The following is a 26,117-nucleotide window of genomic DNA, read 5'->3' on the forward strand; positions in this document are numbered from 1 at the left end:
TCTCTCGCGCAGTCACTGCCTCTGTTCCACTCGAACTCTGTTTCGCTCACTGCGTGCCGAAAGGAGTCGCGGGAGGTGAGTTCTGTCTCTTTCTCTCTCTCGTCCCACCGGTCTTATCCGCTCACTCGCACGAGACGAAGGTCTTCTCCGCCCCGCTTTCGTCGCGTCGCGATCACGACACGTCGCGTCACAACCGTAGCGAGGTGTCCGACTGCTGCGCGCTATTAGGACGACACGATGTGGCGTGCCGCCCGTCGTGTCGTCGCCGATTCAGGTGCGTCGCTGGGAACGTCTCGGCGTTGTCGCCACCGTCGTCCTCATGGTTTTTCCACCGCGCTTCCACCTCATGCGACCGCCGTCACTCTCCGGGGCACTGCGCGTCCTCCTCCGTTGTGCTTCCTATTGTCTCCGATCACTGCACTGCCGCGTCGGCCGACCTCTCACTTTACCCCAAACGCTCGCTCGCTGTCGTCGACTCGTCCCGCCTCGCCTCTTGGACTCACGCCGCCCATCACACGGAAACTCGGAGACACCGCCGTATCCGATAACGAACGCGGCCCGTATCGCTTTAAATCCCGATCGCGCGTCCCGGTCGAGCCGTACGCCGCGGCTCTCCCTCTCTCTCTCGTCCTCGATAAGTTTCAGCTTTTGTCGCGCGCGCTGCCCGAGAGCGTCTCGCAGCAACACGGGAACGGTGTATGTAGTGTAACGTGTACGCGATTCGCGCTATCGCGACACACGTAACGAGCGCGCACGTACGCAAGCGCGCGCGTACCACGCACACCCGAACAGCGGCGAGACGACCGGGACGACTGAGGAAGAAGGGAGGAACTTACCGCTCGTGTAAACACGAGCAAGTTCGGAAGTGTGACTCGTACGGAGTTCGTACGCGCTGCACGACACACGCAGACGAGTCGACGGTGGATATATACCTGCCTCTCTCTACCTTCCTACCTCGTCGCATTTCGTCTCGCTCGCTCGTGCCCGCTCCTCCTTTTCCCTCTACCGCTCAGGCGCCCGCGATATCGATGCGCTATCTTCGTCCCTCGAACAGGCTGGGAGTGGTGCGCGCGCATCGCCGTTTGTTATGTCAGGGCCGCACGAACGAGGGGGCGAGCTCGAGGGCCCTCCTTGTTCGCGTCTCGGGAACAAGATATTTTTCCTTATCGATGCGAGTGAATCGATTTTATCGCGCCGCGCGGATAAAGCGGAACGTAAATTCCGAGAACGGGAATTTTCTTTACTCGAAAATTTTTCGCAGATGCATTTCGCTATTAAGTGAATTTTTCATCAATGCACGATTCCATTAATTTTCATTAATACTGCGACCACGAATCGGTGAAAAGTTAACATTTACGCATATTCGAGGGGTCGGGTGACCGAAAACCTTCGGAATATTGTAACGAGGACGGCAACGATCGTTGTTTGCAACTTATGCGGCAGCGCGGCTGCACGGTGAATTTGAGCTCGACGAGAGAGATCGATTGACCTGCGCTTCGTGCCTGCGCTCAATCGCAGCCTGGACAACCGTGTCCCTCTTGTTAAATACTTGACGAAGTAACGATTCTCGATCCTTTTGTGCTTTCCTGTACAAAAGGTGAAAGTACCTTTGTCCGTTGGTTTGACGAGTCATTTTAGCAGGAAATACTTCAAGTTAAAAAATTTCAAAATTAACGCGAAAGAACGAGCGTGGACGAACGAGCGTCGTGAGGCGCGCTAGTGGTGACCGCGGAAAATAATCGCGATTTCTCAAATCGTCGATTAGATATCCCAAGGCGAGTTTGCAACACACGTTGTTTACGTGCGTCAGATTACACGATGACGAAAAAAAAAAAGAAAGAATGCTGTTTGACCACGCTCGATACATTGCTCCTTCGCACTATATAATTACGATACGCTCATTTCTCAGCCGACCTTGCCTTATTAGCCTCAGAAGCTTGTCATTAGTAACAGCAACAATGTAGCGAATCGCCACAGGGGTGAGCGCATAAATCCTAGACGGATCCTCCTGCAATTATACCGATCACGAGAGAAAGAGCTCTTTTCTCTCTCTCTCTCTCTCTCATCGTGCCAAGCACCGTTACAGAAATCGGACATTTCCCGTGCTCTCGGCGATATTTGCCACGGCAGAGGAAATCTCGGCCGCGAAATTCTCGCGCACGCGGTTGCATATTATGCGGAATCGCGGTGAAAAAATTCGCCGATATTGGGATAGGTCGATACGACGAATTGCAATAAAGGGCGCAGGCGTAAAACAAGCGAGAAATTATACGCAACACGTTGGCGGCACATTGTTGAATAAAGGACGACGAGGCGCCGAGAGAAGTGAACGAGCGGGGATAGGGGAGGAAAGAGGGGGAAGGAACGCGGCGCGTTTGAACCCGCTTTTGGCACGGCACTGACCTCGTCTCGGCGTCCGATTGGACAGCAACGGCGATGCACACAGAGTGTGCACACACCGTTCAAGTACCCGCTATCGGCGTGCGTACGTCGACAAGCGTGGAAGCGAGGGAGGAAGCGAAAGGGCCGCGACGGGTGAAGAGAGCAGGGTCCGATTATGCCCGAGCGCCGGCGGACACGTCCGACGTGAAATAGCCGACAATTGACGCGATAGAGAGTTTGGCAAGAGGAGCGGCGGGCGAGAGGAGACACGCTGTTCTCTCGGCTGTACCGCTTCCCCTTTTTCAATTTTATCGTGCGATCGACGTGCACATCGCCGTCGCTCGGCGACGTCGCTATGCGAAAACTAGACGAGAGAGAGAGGGAGAGAAAAGGTATCCGGTATAATTCTGTCTTCCTTCCCTTCTTTCGTTTCTTTCGTTCTTTCTTTCTCCCCTCGCTCGGCCACGACGGACGAGACAAATCGCGCGCCGATTCCCCAAGCCGCCGGGAAATTAATCGAGACCCTCGGGAGGTAGAGAGACGGACGCGAGATAACTTGAGATCGTGAACGTTTACTTCGCGTTACATTGTGTCGGACAGCAGCGGGGCCTACGCTCGACACAGTTGTCGCTTCTCATACCTGCGCGTCTTCCGATGCACACACGGTTGCCATCGCGGAGAAGCACGTCTCTCTCTTTCTCTCTCTCTCTCTCTTGCGTACGCCGCGGTTTCGAACGTGGGAGAATTCCTTTCTCGGGTATCTGTGTCCAAAGATTTCTCTTTGTTCCTTTGCGCAAATATAACGTGGAAAGAAAATTACGGGCAGCAAGGGAGGGGGTACTTCGGTTTTAGCGACTTTTCGTTCGTACTGCGAAATTAATGCGAGTTTTCAGCCCCGCTCTGCTTCCTTTTGTCAATTAAATGCGAATAAACGCACTTGCGTCACTCGAGATCAATTTCGCATGAATGTTACGAGAGAGAACTTGACCGAAGCCTAAACAGGTAATAATAATGTTCCTAAGGCATGCGCCTTCTTTTTCTACAATACATCGTATGTCGACACAGAGCTGATGGTCCAATGAGAAGAACTCGTTTTCGTGAAATAAATTCTCTCATTGAAGCACCCGATGAGAACATCCACATGCAACCGACGTGGAATCCACATAAGGAAGTCGATTCCACGTCAATTCCCCGTCGACCCCACGTCAATTTCACGGATACTCTCATGGGACGTCAGTCACGTTCCGACATGCGACATATTGTGTAACACGCCTTAATCGAGGCTACCTGTAATACTTCTGCCGCACATCGTATTTATTCGCCTTCTTTCACCCGCGTTCACTCATCTCGTGACTCCGTAGCAATGCACTTTTCCACAAAGGACATTCAAACATATCATCACAAGGTATCAACTTGATACAAAGATATCAACTTGAAAATTTTTTTAATACTTCCATGAGTACTCTGCAATGAGTTTTCACTCTGGCGTGTAACACTGAATTTCCTTTTCAGTTTTCCCTGCAACGATGGACGGCCCCGGAACTGTCACGTGGGAGGAATTTGTCGAGAATGCGGGAAAATTCCTTGCTGTTTCAGACAAACTGTCTGATGGCTGGGAGTTTCGTGGCGATAAGGTACGTTCTGTGTTTTAGTAGTACCACGTATTGAGACACTCGCAATCTTGTATTTTGTTGTTCGTCCGGAAAATGGATAAAATTTAATATCCACATGTTCGAGGCGATTTTCATTCGGGATACAACCGCGTGTGCTCGAACACGTGCCAGGATCTAAAGCGAAATTGAATCGCATCTTTTTGGCGATGTACAATATCCGTTCAATGGCGAGTGTGTCCTTTATTTCATCGTAACAATGATATGCACGCTCAGGATATTCCTGGACAAGCGTACCTAGTTAGGAAAACCGTGTGCTTCCTACCGGACGATTCTATTTGGAGAAATGATGAAGCGGCCGACGATAACGACGGCGACATCGAGGAATTTCACGCGAGATTTCAGGAGGATCCGCACGAAGCTCCCTCCGTGGCCGAGACGCCCTTCATTACCGAGCACCATATATTATGGTCCATGAGTTACAGCGTCCCGGTCCTCTTCTTCAACGGATGGAAGTCAGGTAATTCGGCGTGATGTCGACCATACCGTGCAACCGATTCTTGACGATCTCTCAAAGGTATCTCAGAATCGCGCCAGTCGTTAACTGCCGCCGTCTTCGCACGTGTGTATTCTTGTCTTATACGCAGGGAGATCCCACGCTGAAAAAAAAAAAAAAATGCTACCATTCAAGTAATATTTATTCGATCCGAGTAAAATTTGCACTGTGATGTACAAAAGACGTGCGCATGGCGATAATACGAGCGGAAATCTTCAGCGCAAACGACGGAAGTCTTGTCGCGAGGTAGACGCGAACACGGATTGGTCGCCGGATGTCACGCACGTAAACTGTACTTAACACTCGACACTAAATAATAACGCGTATAAAATGAATGCATTGGCGTACAAAATGAATGTACAGGCGAATATCATGCTCGTAAATCGAGACAATCGCTGAACGATGATCGCACGACAGTCGGCTGTGGCCGAAAAGACCGACGGTGTAACGACGATGTGCGCGATTGCGATCTATTCTCGATGGCACCGACAGTGCGCTAAGAGAAGATAGGATATTTCGTGAACGACTTAATATAGAAAAGGACCGACGGTCTGAATTGCGTCTAGTGATGTCTCTCACGACATTTTCCTTTGCGTCTCGCGGCGACTCTCGGGATGTCTCACAGCCGCTGCTAGCGAGCGAGCTTTTAAAGTTCGCCGAACAAAAATATCGAACGTGTATCGATCAAGGGATCGCAGCGTGTCTCGCATGTTATAATATTCTATTTACTCTTTATATTATTGTTATTTATTTATTATATATTACAATTATTTATTATTGCTTATATTTGTGAGGATACCTATCATTGATTTAAGACCAATTTTTTTCTGCGTACATAGAAATCGAATAAACGTAATTACCCGTTTTTTAACTTCTCAAATCAAGTAATATTTTTGTCAATTTAAGTGTGCAAGCCTTAGCGCGCAACGCGTGACCGAAATATGGTTCGCCACCTCCCTGTTCGGAATTACGGTTTCCCCGGGCTTCGTGTCCATCGTTCGCAAAACGTTCACAAAATCCATGTCCCTTGATAAGAATATTCGGAGTGCGTGAAAAATGCGCATCGTCTGCGCGAATTGCGTGTGATTCGAGCGAATCAGGTATTTGTCGAACGTGTCAACTTGTTTCGGACGGAAAGAGTGGATGGAATATTCTACAGTTTCGTAAATTCGACCTACAGAGAGAGAGAGAGAGATGCACAGTATGCGGTTGCGGATACATTCGTGTTTCCTCGTTCGCGTTCATCGTTTATTGATTATAAACGCAGCGTGTTCGTCTATTTCAATATTCGCACAGATATTCCGATGGCATAATTCACCCCGATTTCACTGCATTTCAACGGGACGGAAATGAACGCAAAATCGCTCGAGCGGAAGTAAATGGGCGCGCACGCATGTCTCATACGGATTAATTAACGCTAATCGTTTTATTTCTTTTTTTTTACGCATTCATCAGCGGCAGGAAGCAATTGTCGTGAGAGACGTTATGTCCTTCTTCCCTTTTTTTTAGATTACCCCGGCGTCAACCCGGTGAGCGTAAACGAGGCTCAAACGGTCCACAGTTCCAAATTGAATTACACGGAATTATCGCAAGCGATCCACCCTATCGTCGGTACCCCGTTCCTGCAATTGCATCCATGTCTGTCCCGGGAATTGCTGCGAGGCATGCCGGACAGGTGAGTAACAGCATCAAGTGACGGCAAAACTAAAATTTCAAAAGCCGTATCAACGATACGGTAGAAAATTTTGTGTCAAAAACGGCCCACTGAAATTTGAGTGTTACTTTAACACGAGGTATATGTTGAAAAGTATACAAATATAATGTTAAATTCACATATTCTCATTGTCAACGTATTACTTTTCAACATATTCATCTTGTTAAAGTAATACCAAATTTCACTCGTTTTGAAATTTTTTTACCGTATACTAGAGAAAGAGAGAGAGAGAGAGAGAGAGAGAGAGAGAATCAATCATACGCTTTATCCTTCTTTATCGAAAATTCCGTAAATGTTGCAGCAAGAATAAACTCGTCAGTTGGCTGAGCTGCGTGGCGTCTGCGGCCCTAAATCTCAAAATACATCCGGAATACTACAAGTTGACTTGCTGACTTGGTGGCCGCCCGTCCCAAGCCGCTCCTACGAAAGTAACGAGCGTTACATTTCAGTATATCTCACTCGCGAGCATTGATTTACATACGTAATTGCAGAAATACATCTTTTTACTCTTGAGAAAAAAAAAAGGAAAAAAGAGAATATTCCAACGACGTAAATGAGCATCGGCTAAGTGGTCATTTACCGGTGATCGGTCATTCACTGGCGCATCCACGTCGGCGCGTCTCGAGACTGGCTGCGAATAGTTTTCGATCTTATCTCCGGCGGAGCGCCTCGAGTGATTCCGGTCACGAATATTCGCCGGCGATTGGAATAGAATCGCACGGGGGCGATGGCGACGGTGGAGGCGGCACGGCATGGCGTCACCGGATCTAGCATTGACCCACGTCGGCCGCGGGCCGGCTAAATTGCTCGCAATTGGGCGCATTCTCGCCGAGAGACCGGAGCGTGGAAAAGAGAGCGCAATTAATGCGACGGGGCAGCTCGCGCGAATTCATTCGCGCAAGGACAATTTGCGCGCGTCCCCGGAATGTTTATTCCCGCGTACACGGTTTTTCTGCGTGCCTCCCGCTATCTCGCGCCTATCTCGTACACTTGTATTCGCGTCGCACGCGTACAGTGTCTCTCAACCGGCGCTCTCTGCGCCCGCTAATAATCCCGTTATTCCCCCCTCCACTGCCCCCTGCTCGCCCCGGGGCCCGTGAATGTCCGCCTCGCGGAACACGTGCCGCTGCTTTAAATTACAATAGCAAATGCACGATGTCATTCATCTGTTGACCTTCATTTGGATCAGCCGCCTGGTACTTATTGTACTTCCTCCTTCGGCCGTAGAAAAAAGCGCGGAAGAGAGGTCATCGCGCATTGTTAACGGCCGTTAAGGGCATTACTGGGCGTCGTTAGAGAGACGTTTCGGCTGAATGAAGAGGGAGACTGTTGTCGGTCGCAGCGAAATTCGCGCATATTTGTTCTTGAGCGCGCGAGAGTGCCACACCGGCTTCTTACTTTTGTTTATCGAGCTTAGGCGATGCTCATTCTCGTTGACCGCGTTTCCGTTAGTCCAGACTGACGGATCGGGATATTGCGAACCGTTAGAGAAAAGATAAACCGCACGACCTCTCTTCTTGCGCGACGTCACCGAACGAACGCGTAATCGTCTGCTATGCTGCTTTACGTTAAATCCTGCTTATCTTATATTTTAACGAAACCTCTGCGTAGTTTTAATCCGATTTAACCAGATTCGTCGGAAATACTTATGACTCTTGCGTGCAGCATAGATGAACGTGTCATCCTTGCACACGACAAGAAGCGACGAAGCGACAATCAATCAAATTGCCAGCTTCTCGGGAGTAATACAAGATGTTCACGCATGCGATATTATCAGGTAGAAGAGATTCTTGAAAAAAAAAAAGAGGAAAACAGAAAATAGAATAAACCGGGAGCGCATAGAATAAATGTGACTTCGTCCGGCAGATTGATCAGCGTTGCGGGAAGCGTCCTGTGTGAAGGAAGTCGCTCCCTCTTCATCTCCGTTTTCACTCAGCAATTTCTCGCTCGTCGGAGACCGTGCGATACCATTAGCGCGAAAGAAACTCGAGTGATCCACCGAGGCGAACGGTAGTCGCTGGCTCCACCTATAAAGGCGATCGAAGCTACACGACAGATCCATTCCCCGTCGCCCGCGCGCTTTTCGAACGAGGCTTAGCTCGAATTACACCGCGCGACTCTCGATCTGTCGCGCTCGTCTTCGCGCACAGTGAGTCGACGCCGCGTGCGCGCGTTGCAAGCAGTCTCGGCCGCCCGGCACGCTACTCCGACACGGTACGTTTCTGCGTAGCCGACACGAAGATCTGGAAAGTCGCGTGCGTTACCGGAAGCGGACGGATATTCGGAAGGAAGTCGTGATTGCCTCGTGTCTTCTCGAAATCGGCGAGAAGGGAGGACGGTATCGCCTCCCTGAGTCGAAATTCTGATGCTCTCGAGGAGAATTTGCATCTATTCAGATTATTCATAGTCTGATACAAATTTACTCCGATGATATTGACAATTGTCAACTTCCCTCTCTTGAACCTTTAAATAGACACGGAGAAAAGAGATCGGTTAAATTAACGTGATAATGTAATTGTTATGTACAACATATGTTATATTACACTTATATTGCCGAGTGAATAATTATAATGTTGATGTGATGTTACGCTTGGTTGGTATTTACTGGAACGTTAATTCAACTAATTTTTCTCCTCCATACACGGATTTCATTCTAACACCACCTTGAACAAGTTATTTTGACGTTAAAACAGGAAAAACGGAAATTTGAGACATCATCAGGATGAAAGTAGGAACAAATTATATTAACGTTTGAACATTAATCTTGAACATTGACAATACATAAAATTTGAACGTTGTCGGTACAAATGGTTTGTTCATTTTTCGTTTCACCATATGGCACTTATAAAGCCCGTGTTTGGCTCTTCACGGCCTGATACCCGATAATTTGAATTAATGCAGTCTAATCATTAATTTACAAATTATATTATTAGAATTGTGAAGCTGAGCCCATTTTGCCATCTTAGCTCATACAGTGTTGTAAAATCAAAGGTTTAACACAGAGCCGGAATTTTGACTCTCGAGTTCCTTCCTTCGATAAACGTCCGCCGAAACGGATGCCGCGCAGCCTCGAATTCGACTCGGCTTCCGGAGGATCAGTCCCCGTGAGGATTGATTCCTTCGTGTCCTCTCATTCAAACGAGAACTCGCGACGAGTGGAAACGCGCGGCGCTCGTTATCTGAAATTCAGGAGGCGGTTATATCGATCCCCACGATGCGTCGCGTGGGCAGTACCTCCTGATATCTGATTCGTTGCGTCCGTCAGGTGTGGAAATATAGAAGCGCGCGGATAAAATCCAGGGTGTCAATGAGTTTTCCATGGCGACGCGCGCGAAATCGACGGGAGTGGGAGTAGCCGCCAGGCGAGATACACCTTTTACGTACCGTCCGTTTTGCCCTCGACTACATCCCTCCCTCTCGCCCCGTAACATCCGCTTTTCTCTCGTCTTGCAACTCGCTCGCTTAATCCCGAGGTTCGTTGATGAGAGAGAGTTTTTTCTACGATTTCTTTTTCAAGGCCCGTGGCCTTGAGAATTCTTTGCCGCCGCGTCTGCTAAATTGATTCTCGTTATGGGACTCTCCTGCTGACAAACGCCGAGGAGACGCTCTTTGACTTTTTTTCCCCCTCAAGAAAAAGACCTCTCTCATCGCGTAATAGACCAGGCGGAGACGCTCGTTGCGCAAGCATCGCGCGACGACGTTCGCGTTTCTGCCGGATGGAGCCAGAAGTCGTCGGTGAAACGGATTAGGATGAGGCTCGCCAAAGTACGAGAAGGCGACACAAAAAAGTACCGGCCTGAAGGAGAAAGGAAAGACCTCCGGTGACCTCCTCCGCCGGGGAGCGATCGAGACGCACGCACGTGCGGCCGAAAGCGAGACTGCGCGCGCTGTGAATCGCCACGATTTTTTGCCTCACCCGCCGCTCGCCGATTTATCTCTCTCTCTCTCTCCTCCTCACGTCTCTCCCCAGCCACCTCAACCCACCCGTCGTGTCTCGCGCGCTTTTCAAAGTGGACGTCACACGCGCGGCGGCTTACAGTCCGCCAGCACGCTATAAAGAAGCAATTTTACACCGCGTCGCAACAGTCTCGCGATCGTCGCTGTGCCGCGCAGACCGAGTCCTCGTTATCCGGGAGCGACTAATCGCGACGTTCGTTCGCTCGCTCATCCTTTCATTCATTGGTCGGCCTGTTCCTTCGTTCGTCCGCACGCGAGAGACGCGCGATAATCGCGCTCCGTCCGCTGCGAACGAAGCGCATTGTGGTGCTTCTCGATGAATGAATTACGCGACGCAACCGCCGGTGCACGATTGAGAGACGGTGAGAATATAAGCCCCGAAGTTACTCGACTCCGCTCCGCCCTGATCGTGCGCGAGTTCCTCTCGAAGACATCCAACGCGCGTGTGTGCGTTCTCGTGCAGTCGAAGTCGAGACTCGGTTACACGCAGGTGTTTCCGTATCGATGGAAAATTCTCGTCTTGATTGCACGCGAAGCGCACCCTTCCGCGCTTCGGCCGAAAGTGCTCGCTGTGTACGACATGATATTCGATTGTGCGACACTGAAGCGGAACAATATGATAATGAACATTTTAACCGCAAGATCCCAACGAGGTGTCGTGCGTATATAGCGTTCGCAAATGAGCGATTTTCCACGACATGTTTATTTCCATGGAAATTATGAAAATGAGAAGCTACTTGTCGACGACGTATACGCACGTCGTACGCAGCGAAAGGGTGAAGTCTTCGGATCTGTATTAGGTGGAACGAGTATCTCGCTGTGAGCAATGAAATGTAACGTGATTTCTGGCGAAAGAAGTTTCCCGCGCTACTAAAAGTCGTGACGACGCTTAAATCGCGATGTCCGGTAACGCTGGCAGCGCTTTTCTCTGGGATTCGTGTAGACCATTTGTAACGTACAATTTTCCACTGTATAGGCTACTTTTCGAAAGCGTTCTTTCCGAGGAAACGTTTTACTCGACAGCCGTTCCAAAACCTCACAAGCGCTCCCTACTCGGAGGAAGGACCAATCAGAAACGCCTGTCAAGTTTTAGAATAGCCGTCGAGTAAAATTCTCCTGGAAAAGGATGTTCCGAAATGCAGCTCTATTTGCAAATCCAGCCGAGAGCAATTCAATTCCATCTCGCAGAATCGCTCTTGGGTCCGTCTTCCGTCGCGCGGTTCGCAACAATCTTGCCGCGCATTCATCCCGTTTATTTGCGCCACGAGAGAGAGAGAGAGAGAGAGAATATAAATAAAAAAAGCCACCCACACACAGTGAACGTCGTTCGACGAAGGCCGTCGTGCGAACATCGTTGTGTTCGATAGCTCGATTAACGAATGCTCGCGCAACGATTATGGGTTCCAAGGTTATCGGAATTAATCGGGAACGAGAGCGGGAGAAGAGAAAACTGGAGGCTTAAATTTGGAGCGAGGGCAAACCTCGTAGGGATATTTAGGGCTTCCCGCTCGTCCCGCGCGCGCGCTTGATTGCACGTTGCGTTAAGGTTCATGTCAAATCGCCGCTCCGCCGAGCCGTGAAATATCGCCGGCGCGTGTTTAGCCGGCGTGGATCGCCGAAAGTGGCCAGTCTCGGTTGGCCCGGTCTCTCCTTCTTCTCGTCGTGTAATTAAAGCTGTCAAACCACTTGTGCCCGCGAGTCGTAATCGTCGTGATCGGCCCTTCCGTTTCTACGCCGCTCGGTCGAATGCTAATCGGACTCGCCTTACACGTGTATGCAAATCTGTCCGATGACAACAATCCCGAAGAGATCGCGATTATCGAGAGCCGCGACGGTGACGCGATTCGGGAAAAAAAGTGCGGGCGCGTCCTCGTCCGGCCTCGTCCGAGCCGGTGAAATGTAGTTTTCGTTGTGATTCAATCGCTGTCTTGTTTCGGACTTTTATCCGTCGACGTCTGTTTATCTCCTATTTATCTGCTCACGATAAGCGCAACAGATACATAATGTACGGTTGTTACGGGGAGAGATTGACTTTCCCGCGATGCCGAGCACGTGCTCCCACCGTTAATTAATTACCGTCGGCCGTGCTTCGTTGATTGTTTACTCGACAGCTCATTTTCAAGTCCGACGTCACGCGATATCGGTCTGTGAATGGGCGAGCGACGAAGGAGACACCGGCGCTGACGACGCACATTTTTTTTTTTTTGTTTCGACAAGCTGACAAGTGTGAAGGACTTAATGACCGACATCTGTTGCGTTACGTGAAAGAGTAAACAGCAATGAAATCGGATTATGTTCTCGGGCGGATTTGTTTCTGAGAAACGCTTGTCTCTCTCTGCCTTTTTCGCTCGCTTTGTTCCCGGTGTGTTACGTAAAAACGCGGCGGCCGATTACGATCATAGGCCGTGTTAAAAATAAAAATACTGACAGAAAAGGGTGATAAGTCTGCGCGGGTTGAAGCGAACCGGCGATGTCAATCTTATTGATGTGAAACGTCAAACATATGTTCTCTGTTGCAGACGGAACGACGAAGTGACCGTTCCCGGCGATCGACGTGGTGTTACCCTGCGACGTCCGACCACATCCATCATTACCATCCCGAGCTTCTCACTATTCCCGGGACTAGCTGAAATTCTCGCTCCTTGTGTCATACACGAGACTCGAGTAGAAAAAGTACGAAGGAAGGAAAGGGGGAGAGACGCGCGAAGAAGAAGAGGAGAAGCGCAGGTGGCGGGCAAAGCGGTCGAGGTGTTCAATGGGAAGAGGCTCGCTTTCGCAGCGAGGGCCGTAATCGAAACGGGGAATCGCCAACACACAGCGCGAATCATCACGATCGAGTGGACAAACCGCCGGCAAACAATAGGGAACCTGCTGGCGGCTTCCGATGGGGTCGTAGCCGTATTCGTATAACGCGATGATAGGCTAGCCGCGGCAGGAAGAGATCGTAGTTGGGGGATCGCCATAGCTAATCGTACCACCCAAGGTGGCACAGATTGAGAGCCCCATCAGCATACATCCTCTCTCTCCTGGCTAACGAGATACCCAGCGTCCATCCAGTTCGCGCGCGTCGTTACACGTCGCTCGCACCGTGTCAACCTTCGCCGATCCTGCATCCGCGAAACACCATCATCCTCCGACGCTCTTCCCCTGTCAGGACGCTTCCGGCTGACTGCGAGTGTAAACGACTGACCAGCGACTCGCACTGGAAGACACACAGGCAGGGAAGTCGTGATGGAAGTAGCGAGCGAGCTGTGAGTACGATTCTTCTTCTTCTCATATGGAATCTCTCTGTTAATTTATTCCGAGCTCTCCGGTCAGAGTACGACTGTTGAAAGATGTGCTCATTGTTCCGCAGGGAAAAATCTGGAGTGCAAGCGAGTTTCCCCATTGTCCGACGGCCCGGGTGAAATCTCGCTTGTAGGAACAGAAAGATTCCTCACAGGCGGGAGATCTCACAGTCGATCGCTCCCAATCGTGTAAACCGAGTTTCATCCGGTTTTCTCTGTTTACTCGAAGGGAACTGAGATCTTTTCCATGGGGTTCTTCCGTGATTTTCTTTCTATTCTAATTCGTTGTCGCCTGGGAAGCGAAACGACGACTCGATTGCACGGAATGATTCCCGCGGGAGAATTGAACACTCGGTCAATTTCTCCCAGTTATCTGAAATTTTCACGCAGCTGAATGCGCTGAGCCTCCGACGGAGATATCATTTCTGGCCACCCAGTTTTCATCCGGTTCCCCAGCAAGAATTGAAACCTTGCAAAAAACGGAGCGATCTCGTTTCACTGCCGCTGATGCCACTTGTTCTGAACATTTTTCATTACATTTTGCTGTATTGCATTATTTGCTTACGAGTTATCAGCAGACTGCTGATAAGCGAAAGTTCGACATATGTATCGTCGTCGACCTTCGCCCTCTTGCGTACAACGAATCCGCCGATTATCTCCGGTTATTTCCGGTTAAGTTGACGCATGTGATTCCCGAGATCCTCGCGATCTGCACGAATCGCCGAAATGCGCCGCGCAGTATATTCCTCCGCTCGCAGAAAAGCATCCTCGTCGGTATTTTCGCGCGACACTCGTGATGTAAGCGACACGATGCGTCTCTCTCTCACGCAGCTGTACGCACCTTCGGACTTTTAATAGCGCCCATAATTACCGTACACGTCTTCGCAGCACGTGCCTTTCGCACACGGCAGCCTGCCCGGTGTAAAACGCTCATCTACACCGGCACGTTAGGTGTCGCGTGTCGCTCTTTACCGCCGACTGAAATGGATTTCAATCGTGTTAACTACGACTATACGCGCCGCCAGAGACGCGGTCGCTCGTTCCTTACCGAGCGGCGGGGCACGTCGCGTTGTTATCGAATTGCGAATGAGCAGCCTATGATTTATTGGCGCTGGAACTTAATGATGTATTCGTTTGTACGTTAGCACCGCACGAACGTCGAACAATCGACGAGAGGAAGCCGTAATTCGCGTCCCACCCGATGCGCTTGAACTTGTCAGGACCGTCGAGTCGAAATCTCGGCTTTGAAATCAAACCCTTGTTTCTCTGATCCACAAAAATTCGACGAAGCTTGAATTCTGCAGTAATACAGTAGGAGCTGAGATAGCAAAATAGGTTCGATTCTAATGATATGATTTATTCTTATGTATATATTTTGAGTCCGTCTTGTGAAATTTAGATTTAGCTTAAAGTGAAACTGAAATTTAAACTTGAATTTCCATTTCCTGCCTTCAAAATAGGTTGTTCCGAATACTCGTACGGATTTAACAATCGAAATACCGAGAGCATTTATAGCTTTGGGATAGGGTTGAAATTCAATCTGTAGGAATCTGAAGATTCGAGAGAGAAGTTGGCAAAAATCAGCATCGTCAAAACAAGGTTTTTTATCAGATCATCCGAGTAGGCGCGAATTATACTTAAGAACATCGAAGTAGCAACGAGATGTCGACCGGGTCTCGTGCGGGTCTCGTGACGGTGGAAAATATCGCGAGAATTAGCATAAAATCAGCATTAGAAAGAACTTGAAGATAACGCTCTCATATTACGCTACATCGTGAAATGCGTCGTTCAGTGCCGCGTGTAGTGAAATGTCGGTAATTCGTTCCGCGAGACATTAATGCGAACGTGACGTATTTTACGCACCGCGCTGCAATTAAATCGGTGTCGATGTCATCGTCGGGAAAAAGATCGCGTATTTAAACGGCGCGCCGTGAATGGAAGTCGCGAGTCACCCTGTACATCCGCGGTTGATCCGCGCGGTTATATGCCGCATTCAACGGCGCAGCGAGATTCATTGGCACAGAATTCCATAATGGTAACGGCGGTGCTTGCCTGCTCATTAAATCATTGTTGGACTCGTTCTTTGTGATAAGGAACGGAGGGAGACGACGGTCGCGCGCACTGCATAAGAATTCATCGCCAATTGTAATTAGTTTGCGCGTGTAGATGCGCAGCTCTGCGGATCGGCTGTTCCGTGCAAAATTTCAATCGAGAAGGCATTTCTTGGGATTTAATGAAATTTCTTTAACAGAAACAAATTTGGATCTCTTGGAATAGGATAAACGAATGTGTGATTCAACAAATAGGATTGTTTGGTTTCTCAAACAATAAATATCTTTGCTCCAATAACATGTTCCGTTTGTACTTTTATCCAAATATTGCAATGGCTGTCGCGAATAAGAAATTATTTGAAAGAAATAATAATATGTTAAAAAAGTATTAAATACCTCCTTTTCTTTAGTAGAATAATATTTAATATATAACGGAACACATTTTTTATTGAAAATGAAATATTATATTCTTTAAATAATATTACTTTCCGTATCGAGTAACATTGTTTATTCCGTGAAGGAAAAATGTTACTTTAATTTTAGATTTTATTACATCGACCCCTATGTCGCGAGAATTGTAAAGAATCAGGTCAAAACATGTTACTTTGTACTGTTTACGAAATCTATGTTCTGCAATACTTAATAAAGCGCAACTCGCGCGTTTGGCAATGTATCGAGCAGTCGTAAAACAAGGCTAAGACTTGTTAATTAAAGTTAATCGTCACTCGAATTTGTTTAAACATCATTCCAACTACAACGGGGAAGGTTTCGATTTCCTTCGAGATCGATTTTCGATCAAAAATCCAGGTTTCGTTTCGTCGAGGGGGGCGTGCAAATAAATTTCGAAGCAACTACTTTACGATTCGCATAGTTTTTTCTGCTTCGCTTATTAAAAAGGGAAGCAAAATCGCCACCGGATGAAAAGGAGGCGTACTTGAGACGCGGCGAGGATACGCCAATGAAGCGTGTTATCGTGGATGCAGAAGTGTGTGTCACGACGATTGCGCGTATTTATCCTTTACTGGATGCGCTGATAAAAAATACACGACTCGCCTCTGTCGTTCGAAGCGCCGCAACTGCAAATTTATCTTTTATCTCATGCGATCGACGCAGTCGATGGGATTTGATTAGGCGGAGTCGCGCGTCTCCACGCATTTTCGCATCACGTGTGCCATCTCGAATCGCAGAATCACTTGCTCCTAATGAGCGTATATTTTCGCGGACGTACCGTCGTGTAATAACAGTTGCGTGAATCCGCATGCCAGATCGTCGATAATCTAATGCCCGACGCCGCGAAATCAATGGAGGGTGGATTCCATTTTCCTTCGATATCCCCCGAATCGACATTTTGATGCTGCACGGAAAAAAATAATGTTGCAACTATGCTGTTGTTACTGCATATTTATTGCGACAGCGATAAAATTTCGTTGGCGTAACCAAATTAACGAATTATTCGTGATTAGAGCAGAAACAGAATTGTTGCCGGGATAGAAAATATTCTGCTGAGTGAATTTGTCCTTAGGATACGTTAATTTGCTGTTAGAACAAAATACCGTTGTCCTACATTTACTGATCTGTACTTACAGCAAGATAATTTGTAGATTCTGCAAAATAATCCAGCGAATGGCAATTAGTACCATTAACAAATCGTTTGGCTGTCTACACAATAACAGATTTAATTCTAATGTTATCTTGAACGATCTATTTTGACGCTAAAACAGCGAAAATATCAGGCATCGTCGGGGTCAAAGTAGGAATAAATCCAAATCGTATTACATATAATAATATATATCACAATATAATATCACGTATTATTAGAATTGAAATCGTACGTATTTCGCTACCTTAACCCGTAACATTAGGCCGAAATTCCACCTCGGGCCCACTGTTGTTTTTCGCGAGAATCTTGTGTCTTCCGGATCGCTCGTGCGTGCCTAATAATGTATAATGCGCGCACGTAACATACGCGTGAAACCGGTTATTCAAGCTCGCATGCTAATTATTCAAATCCAGAAAGATACAGGCAGAAATGGACAAGTGAACTGCGCGCGAGCGCAGGTATCGAGCGGCATGGCAGTGCCGTGACGCCAAGTGTACAAATAAAATGACATAATTAATGACAGGTCGAATGTATGACTATGATGAAAACGTCGTGGTACTGTCAGCAGCTTATCTGTAGTTCTCACACCGTCGACTTTTTAATCGAAGTCTCTCGGATCTGCGACGATCGGAAGTCAAACGCATGTTTTCGAACGTGAAATCAATTTCTTGGCAGTTAAGGGCTATCGAGTAGTCGCAATCGCGACGTTAAACCTCGAGGTAAATATTTACGAAACGATAAATCTTTATTATCCCTCCCCCCTCTCTACGCGAATAAATTATTGAGACGTCTCGAATATGACGCCCGCCCTGACGTTGCCTTTCGAAATATTCCGAGGAGAGAGAGAGAGAGCATCGTAAATTTTGCATTAGCCTCAAGTGCAAATACTTACATAAGTGTGTTCAACAACTTGTTTGCCGAGGAGATCATTTTGGAACTATCAAGTATCTACCGAGCTAACGTGGCATTGAGCGTTTACTGCGATATCGTTTGTTACTGTTATCTTCCACCACGATACATACCAACTTTATCAATATTCAACGCATCCGCTTGCTCATTGCACATGCACCGCTCCGCCGACTCTGACCGACTTTTATTCCGAGGAAATGAAAAATTCGGCCAACGATGCGCGCGACACGGTGTCATTATTTCTATTTCGAATGAAATTCCCCTCAGAGCGGCGACCTCCTTCGGTGAATTGCGGCCGCTCCCGCGGCGTTTCGCAAACGCGCTATGCTTCGACGAGACGCTTCCCGTTTTATTTTTCCGCTCCATTAAGTGCCCGGGAACCGTAAAATTTTTATTTCCGATGCGGACGTCATCTCTCTCGTTGAAACGAAAAGGCTCCAATTGGCCGTTATTCGAGACGATCGCGTTGCCGCTGCAAGGTGATACCTTTTAACTCAGCGCGGCGTTCGGCGCAACTCCATTAAACGAACCGTAATGTAAAACCGCGAGAAAAAAGAAAAAGAGAGTCTCTCCGGATACGCGCGGATATTCCGCCGTCCAAGTCCGACATTAATTCTCAAGGACGATGTTTTCCCAGCCGGCCAACGGTCGCGGCCGTTTGTTAGCTGGATTGTTTCCCAACGATCGTCGCACATCTCTCTTTTCCTCTCCTTTCTCTCTCTCTCTCTGTCTCCGCCTAAATACCGCGCTGCAAAACGCCTAGTTTTATCACGCTATCGGCGAATGAAATGGTGCAATTAAAATCATCTTACCCGTCACCATCATCATCGTCGTTATCATCGGCGCAGTCGTTCGTCGTTCGTTTACCTCGACACATCCGTTGCGTCAACAATGCAATCGCTCGCGACTCTGAATTCGCATCTCTGCGCGCGCTTCGAGCGCGGAATTTCGCCAACGTAAAAATTCATTTCGTCGTTTGCCACGCAACGGTATCTCATACAAACGCTTTTTTCGGTTGGATGATAAGATAAAGATACAGGCCGCCGATCGAGATGTGGAACGCGGTCCGGTCTCGCGCGACGTCGGCGCAAGTTCAGGCGGAACTTCGCCGGGAGACGGAAATAATTGAACCAACCGCGAAACTAACCGTGACGAACGCCCACGCGCCAACTGGGAGTTCGTTGTGTCCCCCCGCGAGACAAGTTGCCTCTCATCGTCGGCTCGGGGATCTACCAGTGTGTAGGTGGCCCTACATTTTCGAAAACTGAAGAAAAATCGATGACTTTTTCCTTTCACCCGTAGAGTTTTAGGAGCAGTTCGGATATTTAAGCCCCCCTTACAAAAATATTTCGCTATTTTTACTCCTTATTTGACCAGTTTTTCATTAACGAAGGAATATGGCGAACACACGCGGGTATACATGAATATTTTTTGAAGAGATTGTCCATCTTCAATGCTCATTTTTTAACCGATGAGTGAGAACACGTTAATATGTTCTTCTTTTATTCAGTTTCATTTCAATGCGTGAAAAAGTCGTGCGTTTACTCATGCTAAAATTGAGGTCATACTCAGCTGAATGCCCGCTTTTACCACTCAAACCAACAGTTTTTGCGGGTAAAAAGCGGCAAAATATTTTTGTAAGAGCCGACAATAACATGTCAGACCTACGAGGTTTGCACACGTTTTCTTTCGCTCGCCCCTTCTTTCTATTGCACTTTTATGCGGTACTCTGCGCCCCACTCCTATTTCTCTATCAGCAAGAAAGAAAAAGTTGGGTCCGTATGACTACCGTTATTATCAACCCGATCGAATGAAATAACTGGTTTCTTGGCGACAACTTTCACTAGTCTCTACACAAGACGATAAATCCAAATTGACGATAAACTTGATAATTCATAAATAATTCGATAAAAAGACGGGAAAAAAACGCAAAAATATCACGATTTAACAGATGTTCTCGTGATACCGAAGAACTAAGAGACCTTTGGTGTTATTTCGGCGACAAGATCGGGGATGTCTCAGGATTAAAGAGTCTTCGTTGAGAGTCTGGCAATCATCACCGCCCCTCATCGTCATTAATACGAATCGCGGGATGGGTCATTCGATAGACGCGTAACGCAGTGGAAGCGGCCCAACAGAATGCATGACGCGTGTTCTGCTCGCGTGCACGTGTCTCGTGTTCGCGAAATCTTCCGTGGAACGTCGCGAGAGCTTGGGGGAGATACTTGGCAGCGAACGGTGGAACGGTCAACGTAGTGTCCAACATTGCTACCTCCGCTTGTTCCGCATTTTCTTCGAGTCACACGGTAATTCGATATCTCCTCGGGCGTGTGCCCCCTTTGAAATCGAGTCGAGATTTCGCCGTTCGCCTGATATACGTGAGGACACGAAATTGATCGCCTCGGTGGCGACGGAAGAAAGTGTCGGAAGAAAAAGAAAGACGGACGGCAAGTCCGTGAGAGAAAGAGAAACGATTAGATACAAAATTAAGCCACATCTCCCGGCGTCGTCGATGATGCAAGCGCGGCTGAGATCTTCACGCGAGTGGATATCCGTGACCTCTTTTCTTCCAGCGACCGCGCGTTGGCTTCCACGCCTGGTCAAGGTGTGCCCCGGTGCTACTTGTAAAAGGATATCTGTACCGTGCGTCGGTGACATTTCGTCACGGGTTTGACACCTACACGTTCGAGGCTAGCTGACACCTCATTCCTCTCGCATCTTAACGACCGCTTTCCTTCACGTCACAGATCGCGCGCTCTTCCGTTCGCCGTCTTTTACACGCTTTACGACCCCGTGCGCTCGGACACGTGCGACGAATCTCGCGCTTATACACGTTCCGTGCCAGACTAATTTTATACGACTTCTCTCGTAGACCGGTGGTCCACGCGCGTTTTCCTGTCATGAGCCCAATTTCGTTTGTCAGATAACACGCATGTGTCTGACGATAACGATCGAATCAGCATTTCGTGATTGTACTTCGTTTTGGAGCCGAGATGTCAAACTGGACGAACCGAACGAGATCTGGCCCGAACGGAAAGTTCAATGTGTACCACCTGTGGTGCACACGGCATTATTGCTGCAATATTGCAGCAATGTTGGCAATGTTGCTGCAAGCTTCTGTGTGAGGATAAAAGGGAGAACAAGGAACGGAGAATTAAACGTAGGTAATTGGGAACAGAGAATTACATTTCGACATATGGACGTTTCAATCCACAATAATGGAATAGGGCTATTGGGGACACTGTCGAAATCCTAATCTTTATAACTCGTGTGCTTACTATGTCTAGAAATTGGCTGATAATTAATCTTCAAAATGTTTAATGATCATCAACATACAAATGAAAATCAATTTGTGTCAATCTACAATTATCACGAAAATAATAAAAGTGTTGATGATCTTAGAGAGATTCATTATGGAAAAAAAAAATAATCTCTTCTTAAAATATTGTTATATTTTAATCTCAATTACTTTATTCTCTATTTATTTTATTATATATTAACTATATAACTATATATTTTATTTCTAATATCTTGTTCCTAATTCCTCATATTCGATTCTTTATTCCTCATTCCGTTCATTGAAATAACATCATGGGTCTCTCAGGCCTACGTCACGAAAAAAATTGTAAAAATCGTGGTTTTCTTTTTGCATTTTTATGATCTTTTATGAATTGCTGAGTTTATTACCAATTTTTATTTACTTTGTAGACTGGTTGCCGTCAGGAAACCAGTTATCTCATTGGATCAGACTGGATCAAATTAATAGCAGTGGTCACGTGGACTCAACTTTTCCTGTTTGAGAAATAGGAGAATGGAAGTATATCTAGTATTTTTAGCATAAAACATGGAAGAGATGATAAGCGAAGGATAACGCGTGTAGGTCTATCAGGGTTAAAGCGCATCGCTTCGATTCGAAGTCGGGTAGAAGCGAGCTAACAACAATCGTCGTGCTGCGCGCGACGTGCTCGCGGACACGTATATTTATTTATATCACGTGGACCACGCTGATGAATATAGGAAGGTAACCCACGCGTAATCATCTATTAATAATCGGAGACACTTCCGACGTTCTAGTTCAGATATCTCGCGAGTTCTCGGAGAGAGCGAGCGGTCACGACGCGAACTTCCGAAGCCCTTGGAAACCGTCCGTGGAGTTTCCTCTTATCAGCGTCTTTTACTCTCTCATTCTTTTCTCTCTCTCTCGATGCGAAACAAAGACGCGCGAATGAAAGCACCGGCTTCCAGCCGGCGAAAAAATGCTAGCGCGAAAACATCGTATACTTTAGGGCAATAATAAATCAATTTATCTCTGCGAGCGCGCATTCCAGCGATTTTTGTCCAGCGAAAAGAAGCACCGGCAACTCAATGTTATCGGATTAAGTGACACGAGCGCGACACTAAAGCGCATTATCCGCACGATCCGCTTAATTCCGTAATAACCATAAACTCGTATCAGCAACAACGATACGATTCTCGTAATTGGCTCGAAGAACAAGAATGCACGCGCGCGCGCACACACATATAAACATCGCGGTGTTCGCCAATGAAAAGATCGACAACTCGTTATCTCGCGGTGTTAATAGGGTTCGTTCATGGCGATTTACCGCCAGTTCCTCCTCCGTGTCTCGTCAAGTGTGTCCCGCGTAGGTGCTATCGATACTACCGTCGCATCCTCGGACAAAGCGATTCCGATTGTCGTGCGATTTTACGGTACTTCCCCGTGCGCGGTGCTTCTCGCAATTACTCCCCGGTTTTCTCGTGGATACCGATTGCGCAGCGTGCGCGGGCTCTTCGCAGAAGCAGAGGCTTGTCGGAAAATAGTCGATGGCTTGAAACAGTTCCCGGCCGAACGCGGAAGAGACCGGTAATCGCGGTTTTCGCGAGGCGCATTGTGAGAAGCTCGCGATATTAAAGAAGAAGCGCGTTCTCCCGGACGAGGGATCATCGTGCGAGCCGGGGGGCCGCAACCGACGTGCGAATTGACCGTTAATGGTTACGCACACAGTGGGGACCACGGGGTGTTAATTGCCGAAGTCAATTGCGCCCGACTGTTCGGAATAGACGCACACGCGTGGCGAAATCTCCTCCCGCCGGTGTGTGACGCTCGGCGATGCGAAGTTAACTAATTTCCCGATTCGAGATAAAAATATACGCGCTCGTGTGTGGATTACACATGCGAATGACAAAATAGAAGCCCTGTCGTCCGCGTAATTCTTCCCCGAGTTGCGCAAGTACGATGGCCGATGCTGACGGAACGGGGTAAGCGGAAACTTTTCAACAGACCCTCAATATTCTATTTTCTTGAGAAATCGCCGACTTACGCAACAGCTAAACATAGAATTAGCATATATAAAGATTACACACTAGCGCATTTCGGCGCGCATCAGTGAGAAACCGTTAAAATCGTATCTCTTCAAGTCGGCGCGTTATCAGCGAGTCATCGATTAAAACACAAATTAAACGCCCGAAGCCGACTTTCAGGGAGTCTCAGGATAGAGCTCGTAATAAAAACGTCGTTGAATCTAACAGGGAGGAGGGGGGAGGGGGTATTCCGCGGAAGTCGCACGGAAAAATGTCAGTTTCCGCATGGAGAAAAATAATTCGACGACGCGGCGAATTTTGTCGGCCGCTGTCACACGAAAATCTATCGGTTATTTCTATGGACGGTAAAACGATTTGTCGGGGACGATACGAATTATTTTGTTACAAAAACAAATGAGCAAACATGAGAAAACACTTATCCGCCCTAACAGCGAAGAAACCTCTCCTAAGGACAAATTCACTCGGCAGAACATCTTTCTGCTCCCTCGCAATCCAGTGTTCGTCCGGTCCCCGGGCGAGGGGAAATTCAGTTACACTAACTTGAATCGTTTGTTCCGCGGTGGCAATGAAGCTACAGGAACCGATTTGTTATTCTACTAATGCTCTACGTAAGAATGAAGAGCGAAGTACCGAAGTTATCGGCGTGTTTCAGGTCGCCGTTATCGGGCGCGGAGAATCAGGGGAGGATCAAAGAGAGCAGCACGTATTATCCGCAGGAGCCCGGCAAGAGGCCGAAAACGGCGAGGCAGAAGGTGAAGTCCTGCCTGAGACACAACGCGCTCACGATACTCACTGTCTGCGGCGTGGTCGGCGGCGTGGTACTCGGCATTATCCTGCGGAACTCGCGGGAGGAGAAATGGACGCCGCGGGAGATCATGTATATCAATTATCTCGGCGACCTGTTCCTGAGGATGCTCAAGAGCTTGATCCTACCGTTGATCATTTCGAGCTTGGTGTCGGCGATTGGCTCGCTCGACCTGTCGCTCAGCGGCAAGATCGGCGCGCGCGCAATCGGCTATTACATGGTTACGACCATCTGCGCGGTCATACTAGGTCAGTGAAGGCCTGATTTCTGTGTCACTGCCTCATGTATATATGCCTTACCATTCCCTAGATCGCGAGTTACATTTCAGCCTTACACATGCGTCACGAGCAACGATTCGTCGCACGCTAAATCTATTGGAGCGAGTCCAAAACAGCTTCGTCTGTTCTGTTGTAACCTGTTTTCACTGGAAGAATATGTATTCTCGCAATCACCGTATCGGACCGTTGAAAATTGGAATTTGACCAACCGAGATAACAGCCAAGATCGAGGCTGCTTGTTTCGTCCAATTCTAATTCGCAATCTCTAATGCCAACCTGATACGGGACTTATCATCCCGGATGATTCTTTTAACCCTGACGATAATGTGTTAGCCGTTTTCTCTCGCTTAATACGTTTCTTCCACGTTTTTATGAAAGACGCTTACCTCACTTTTATTCTTCTGTTTGAAAACAAAAAGTTGGATTCATTGCTATTATCAGCCTGATCCAATAAGATAATTGGTTTCCTGGCGGAAATCAGTCTACAATAAATAAAAATCGGTAATAAACTCGGCTCATAAAAGATATTTCACAAAAGATAAAAGGAAAAATGCAAAGACCACGAATTTTACCAAATTCTTTCGTGACGCAGGCTCGAGAGCTCTATGACGTTGCTTCAGCGTCAAGATCGCGGGTGCTATTCTCAGAGTTAAATAGAAATAGGATAAGCATGATTTGGACTTGCTCCAGTAGATCTAATGGGGGACCAATTGTTGTCCACGGAGGTGTACATAAGGTCGAAAACATTGCATACGTAGCTCGAGTTACAATGGTAAAGCATAAGGCGGTGTGTACATCGGTACTTTCTCTCTCTTTCTCTTCCTTTCTCCACGTTTCTGATGCGATTACTTCACGTCGGGCGCGAATATGCAGTCTGATCTCAGATGTAATTAACGCGGAGAAACGCGTTGGGGAGCACAAATAGAACGTCGGCCGTGTCTCTGTAGACAGTGCGTGTCTTTTCGCGAGTTGGGTGCTCGAAGTGGCTCCGAACTGTGAAGATCGCATGCCGGGGTTAAACGATTGGCCCGCATCAACCAGGACGCGACGTCCCCTCGCGATCAAAGGGTCTCCCCCGGCGTCCTGTTTCTCGGCGTCGCTGTCGCAACGCGCCGCAATATCGCCGTTTCTCGGAAATCGCGAGCACGACGACGAGCGGCAAATGGACGGCACTGTCCCTCGCATTTACATATCTGGTTGCAGGAGTGCGCACGATAGCTCTGAATTCGTGACTCATCTCGGTTAATTAACGACGAGAGCAACCAAGAGAAAATCGAGCGCGCAACAACTGGCAGATTACGGCATTATCTCCAAGTCTGGGCGACTTTTTTTTTCTTTTCTCTCTCTCTACCCTAGCGTCGCGGACAGATACGACGTTTTATTACCGTTGCCTTGTAGATTATAGGCCGGTTTTAACCGAAAGCGTTGTTTGCGCAACGTACTTTCGACTTTTCCTCTCGCGTCGATTCCTCTTGCGACATCGCGCATATATTTCCCTGCTCGTCGTCCTGTCGTCCTACTTATCCCGATTTTTCACTCGCAATTTTTGATCACGCTTCTCGTCAACCGGTTGCTCCCGCGCGACTGATACGAAGCGGATGTAAAATTAATGCGAAATATCGGACGCGACGCGCCTAACATCGCGC

At 47.9% G+C, this 26,117-nt stretch overlaps 2 protein-coding genes across 10 annotated transcripts in view; both read left to right on the forward strand.

Moving 5' to 3' along the window:
• Positions 1-3: 3 nt before the first annotated feature.
• LOC106744202 (ubiquitin-like-conjugating enzyme ATG10) lies at positions 4-13,148 on the forward strand. Of its 8 annotated transcripts, none has more exons than XM_014618734.1 (6): positions 4-75; positions 3,895-4,016; positions 4,269-4,512; positions 6,058-6,223; positions 6,564-6,690; positions 12,739-12,822. In XM_014618734.1, exons 2-5 carry the CDS (start codon positions 3,909-3,911, stop codon positions 6,652-6,654), a joined length of 609 nt encoding a protein of 202 aa, XP_014474220.1. In that variant the 5' UTR covers positions 4-75; positions 3,895-3,908; the 3' UTR covers positions 6,655-6,690; positions 12,739-12,822. The 8 variants fall into 8 exon arrangements, 7 of the variants coding, with proteins under 7 accessions (XP_014474220.1, XP_014474218.1, XP_014474219.1 ...); XM_014618733.1 differs by lacking the exon at positions 4-75 and adding an exon at positions 1,714-2,774; XM_014618730.1 differs by lacking the exons at positions 4-75; positions 6,564-6,690 and adding exons at positions 2,785-3,384; positions 3,764-3,787 and having other exon boundaries at positions 12,739-13,148.
• Positions 13,133-26,117, forward strand: part of LOC106744199 (excitatory amino acid transporter 1) — a 17,783-nt gene continuing 4,798 nt past the window's right edge. The window contains exons 1-2 of one of the 2 annotated variants that reach the window (XM_014618720.1): positions 13,133-13,470; positions 24,041-24,441. In XM_014618720.1, the coding sequence (XP_014474206.1) occupies positions 13,451-13,470; positions 24,041-24,441 (421 nt within the window). In that variant the 5' untranslated portion in view covers positions 13,133-13,450. Of the gene's footprint in view, positions 13,471-21,590; positions 23,326-24,040; positions 24,442-26,117 lie in introns of those variants that run through there. The other variant, XM_014618719.1, reaches the window with a different exon arrangement.

This window comes from Dinoponera quadriceps, unplaced genomic scaffold (genome assembly GCF_001313825.1).
Source record: "Dinoponera quadriceps isolate SergipeBrazil2010 unplaced genomic scaffold, ASM131382v1 scaffold707, whole genome shotgun sequence".
Taxonomy (NCBI): Eukaryota; Metazoa; Arthropoda; class Insecta; order Hymenoptera; family Formicidae; genus Dinoponera; species Dinoponera quadriceps.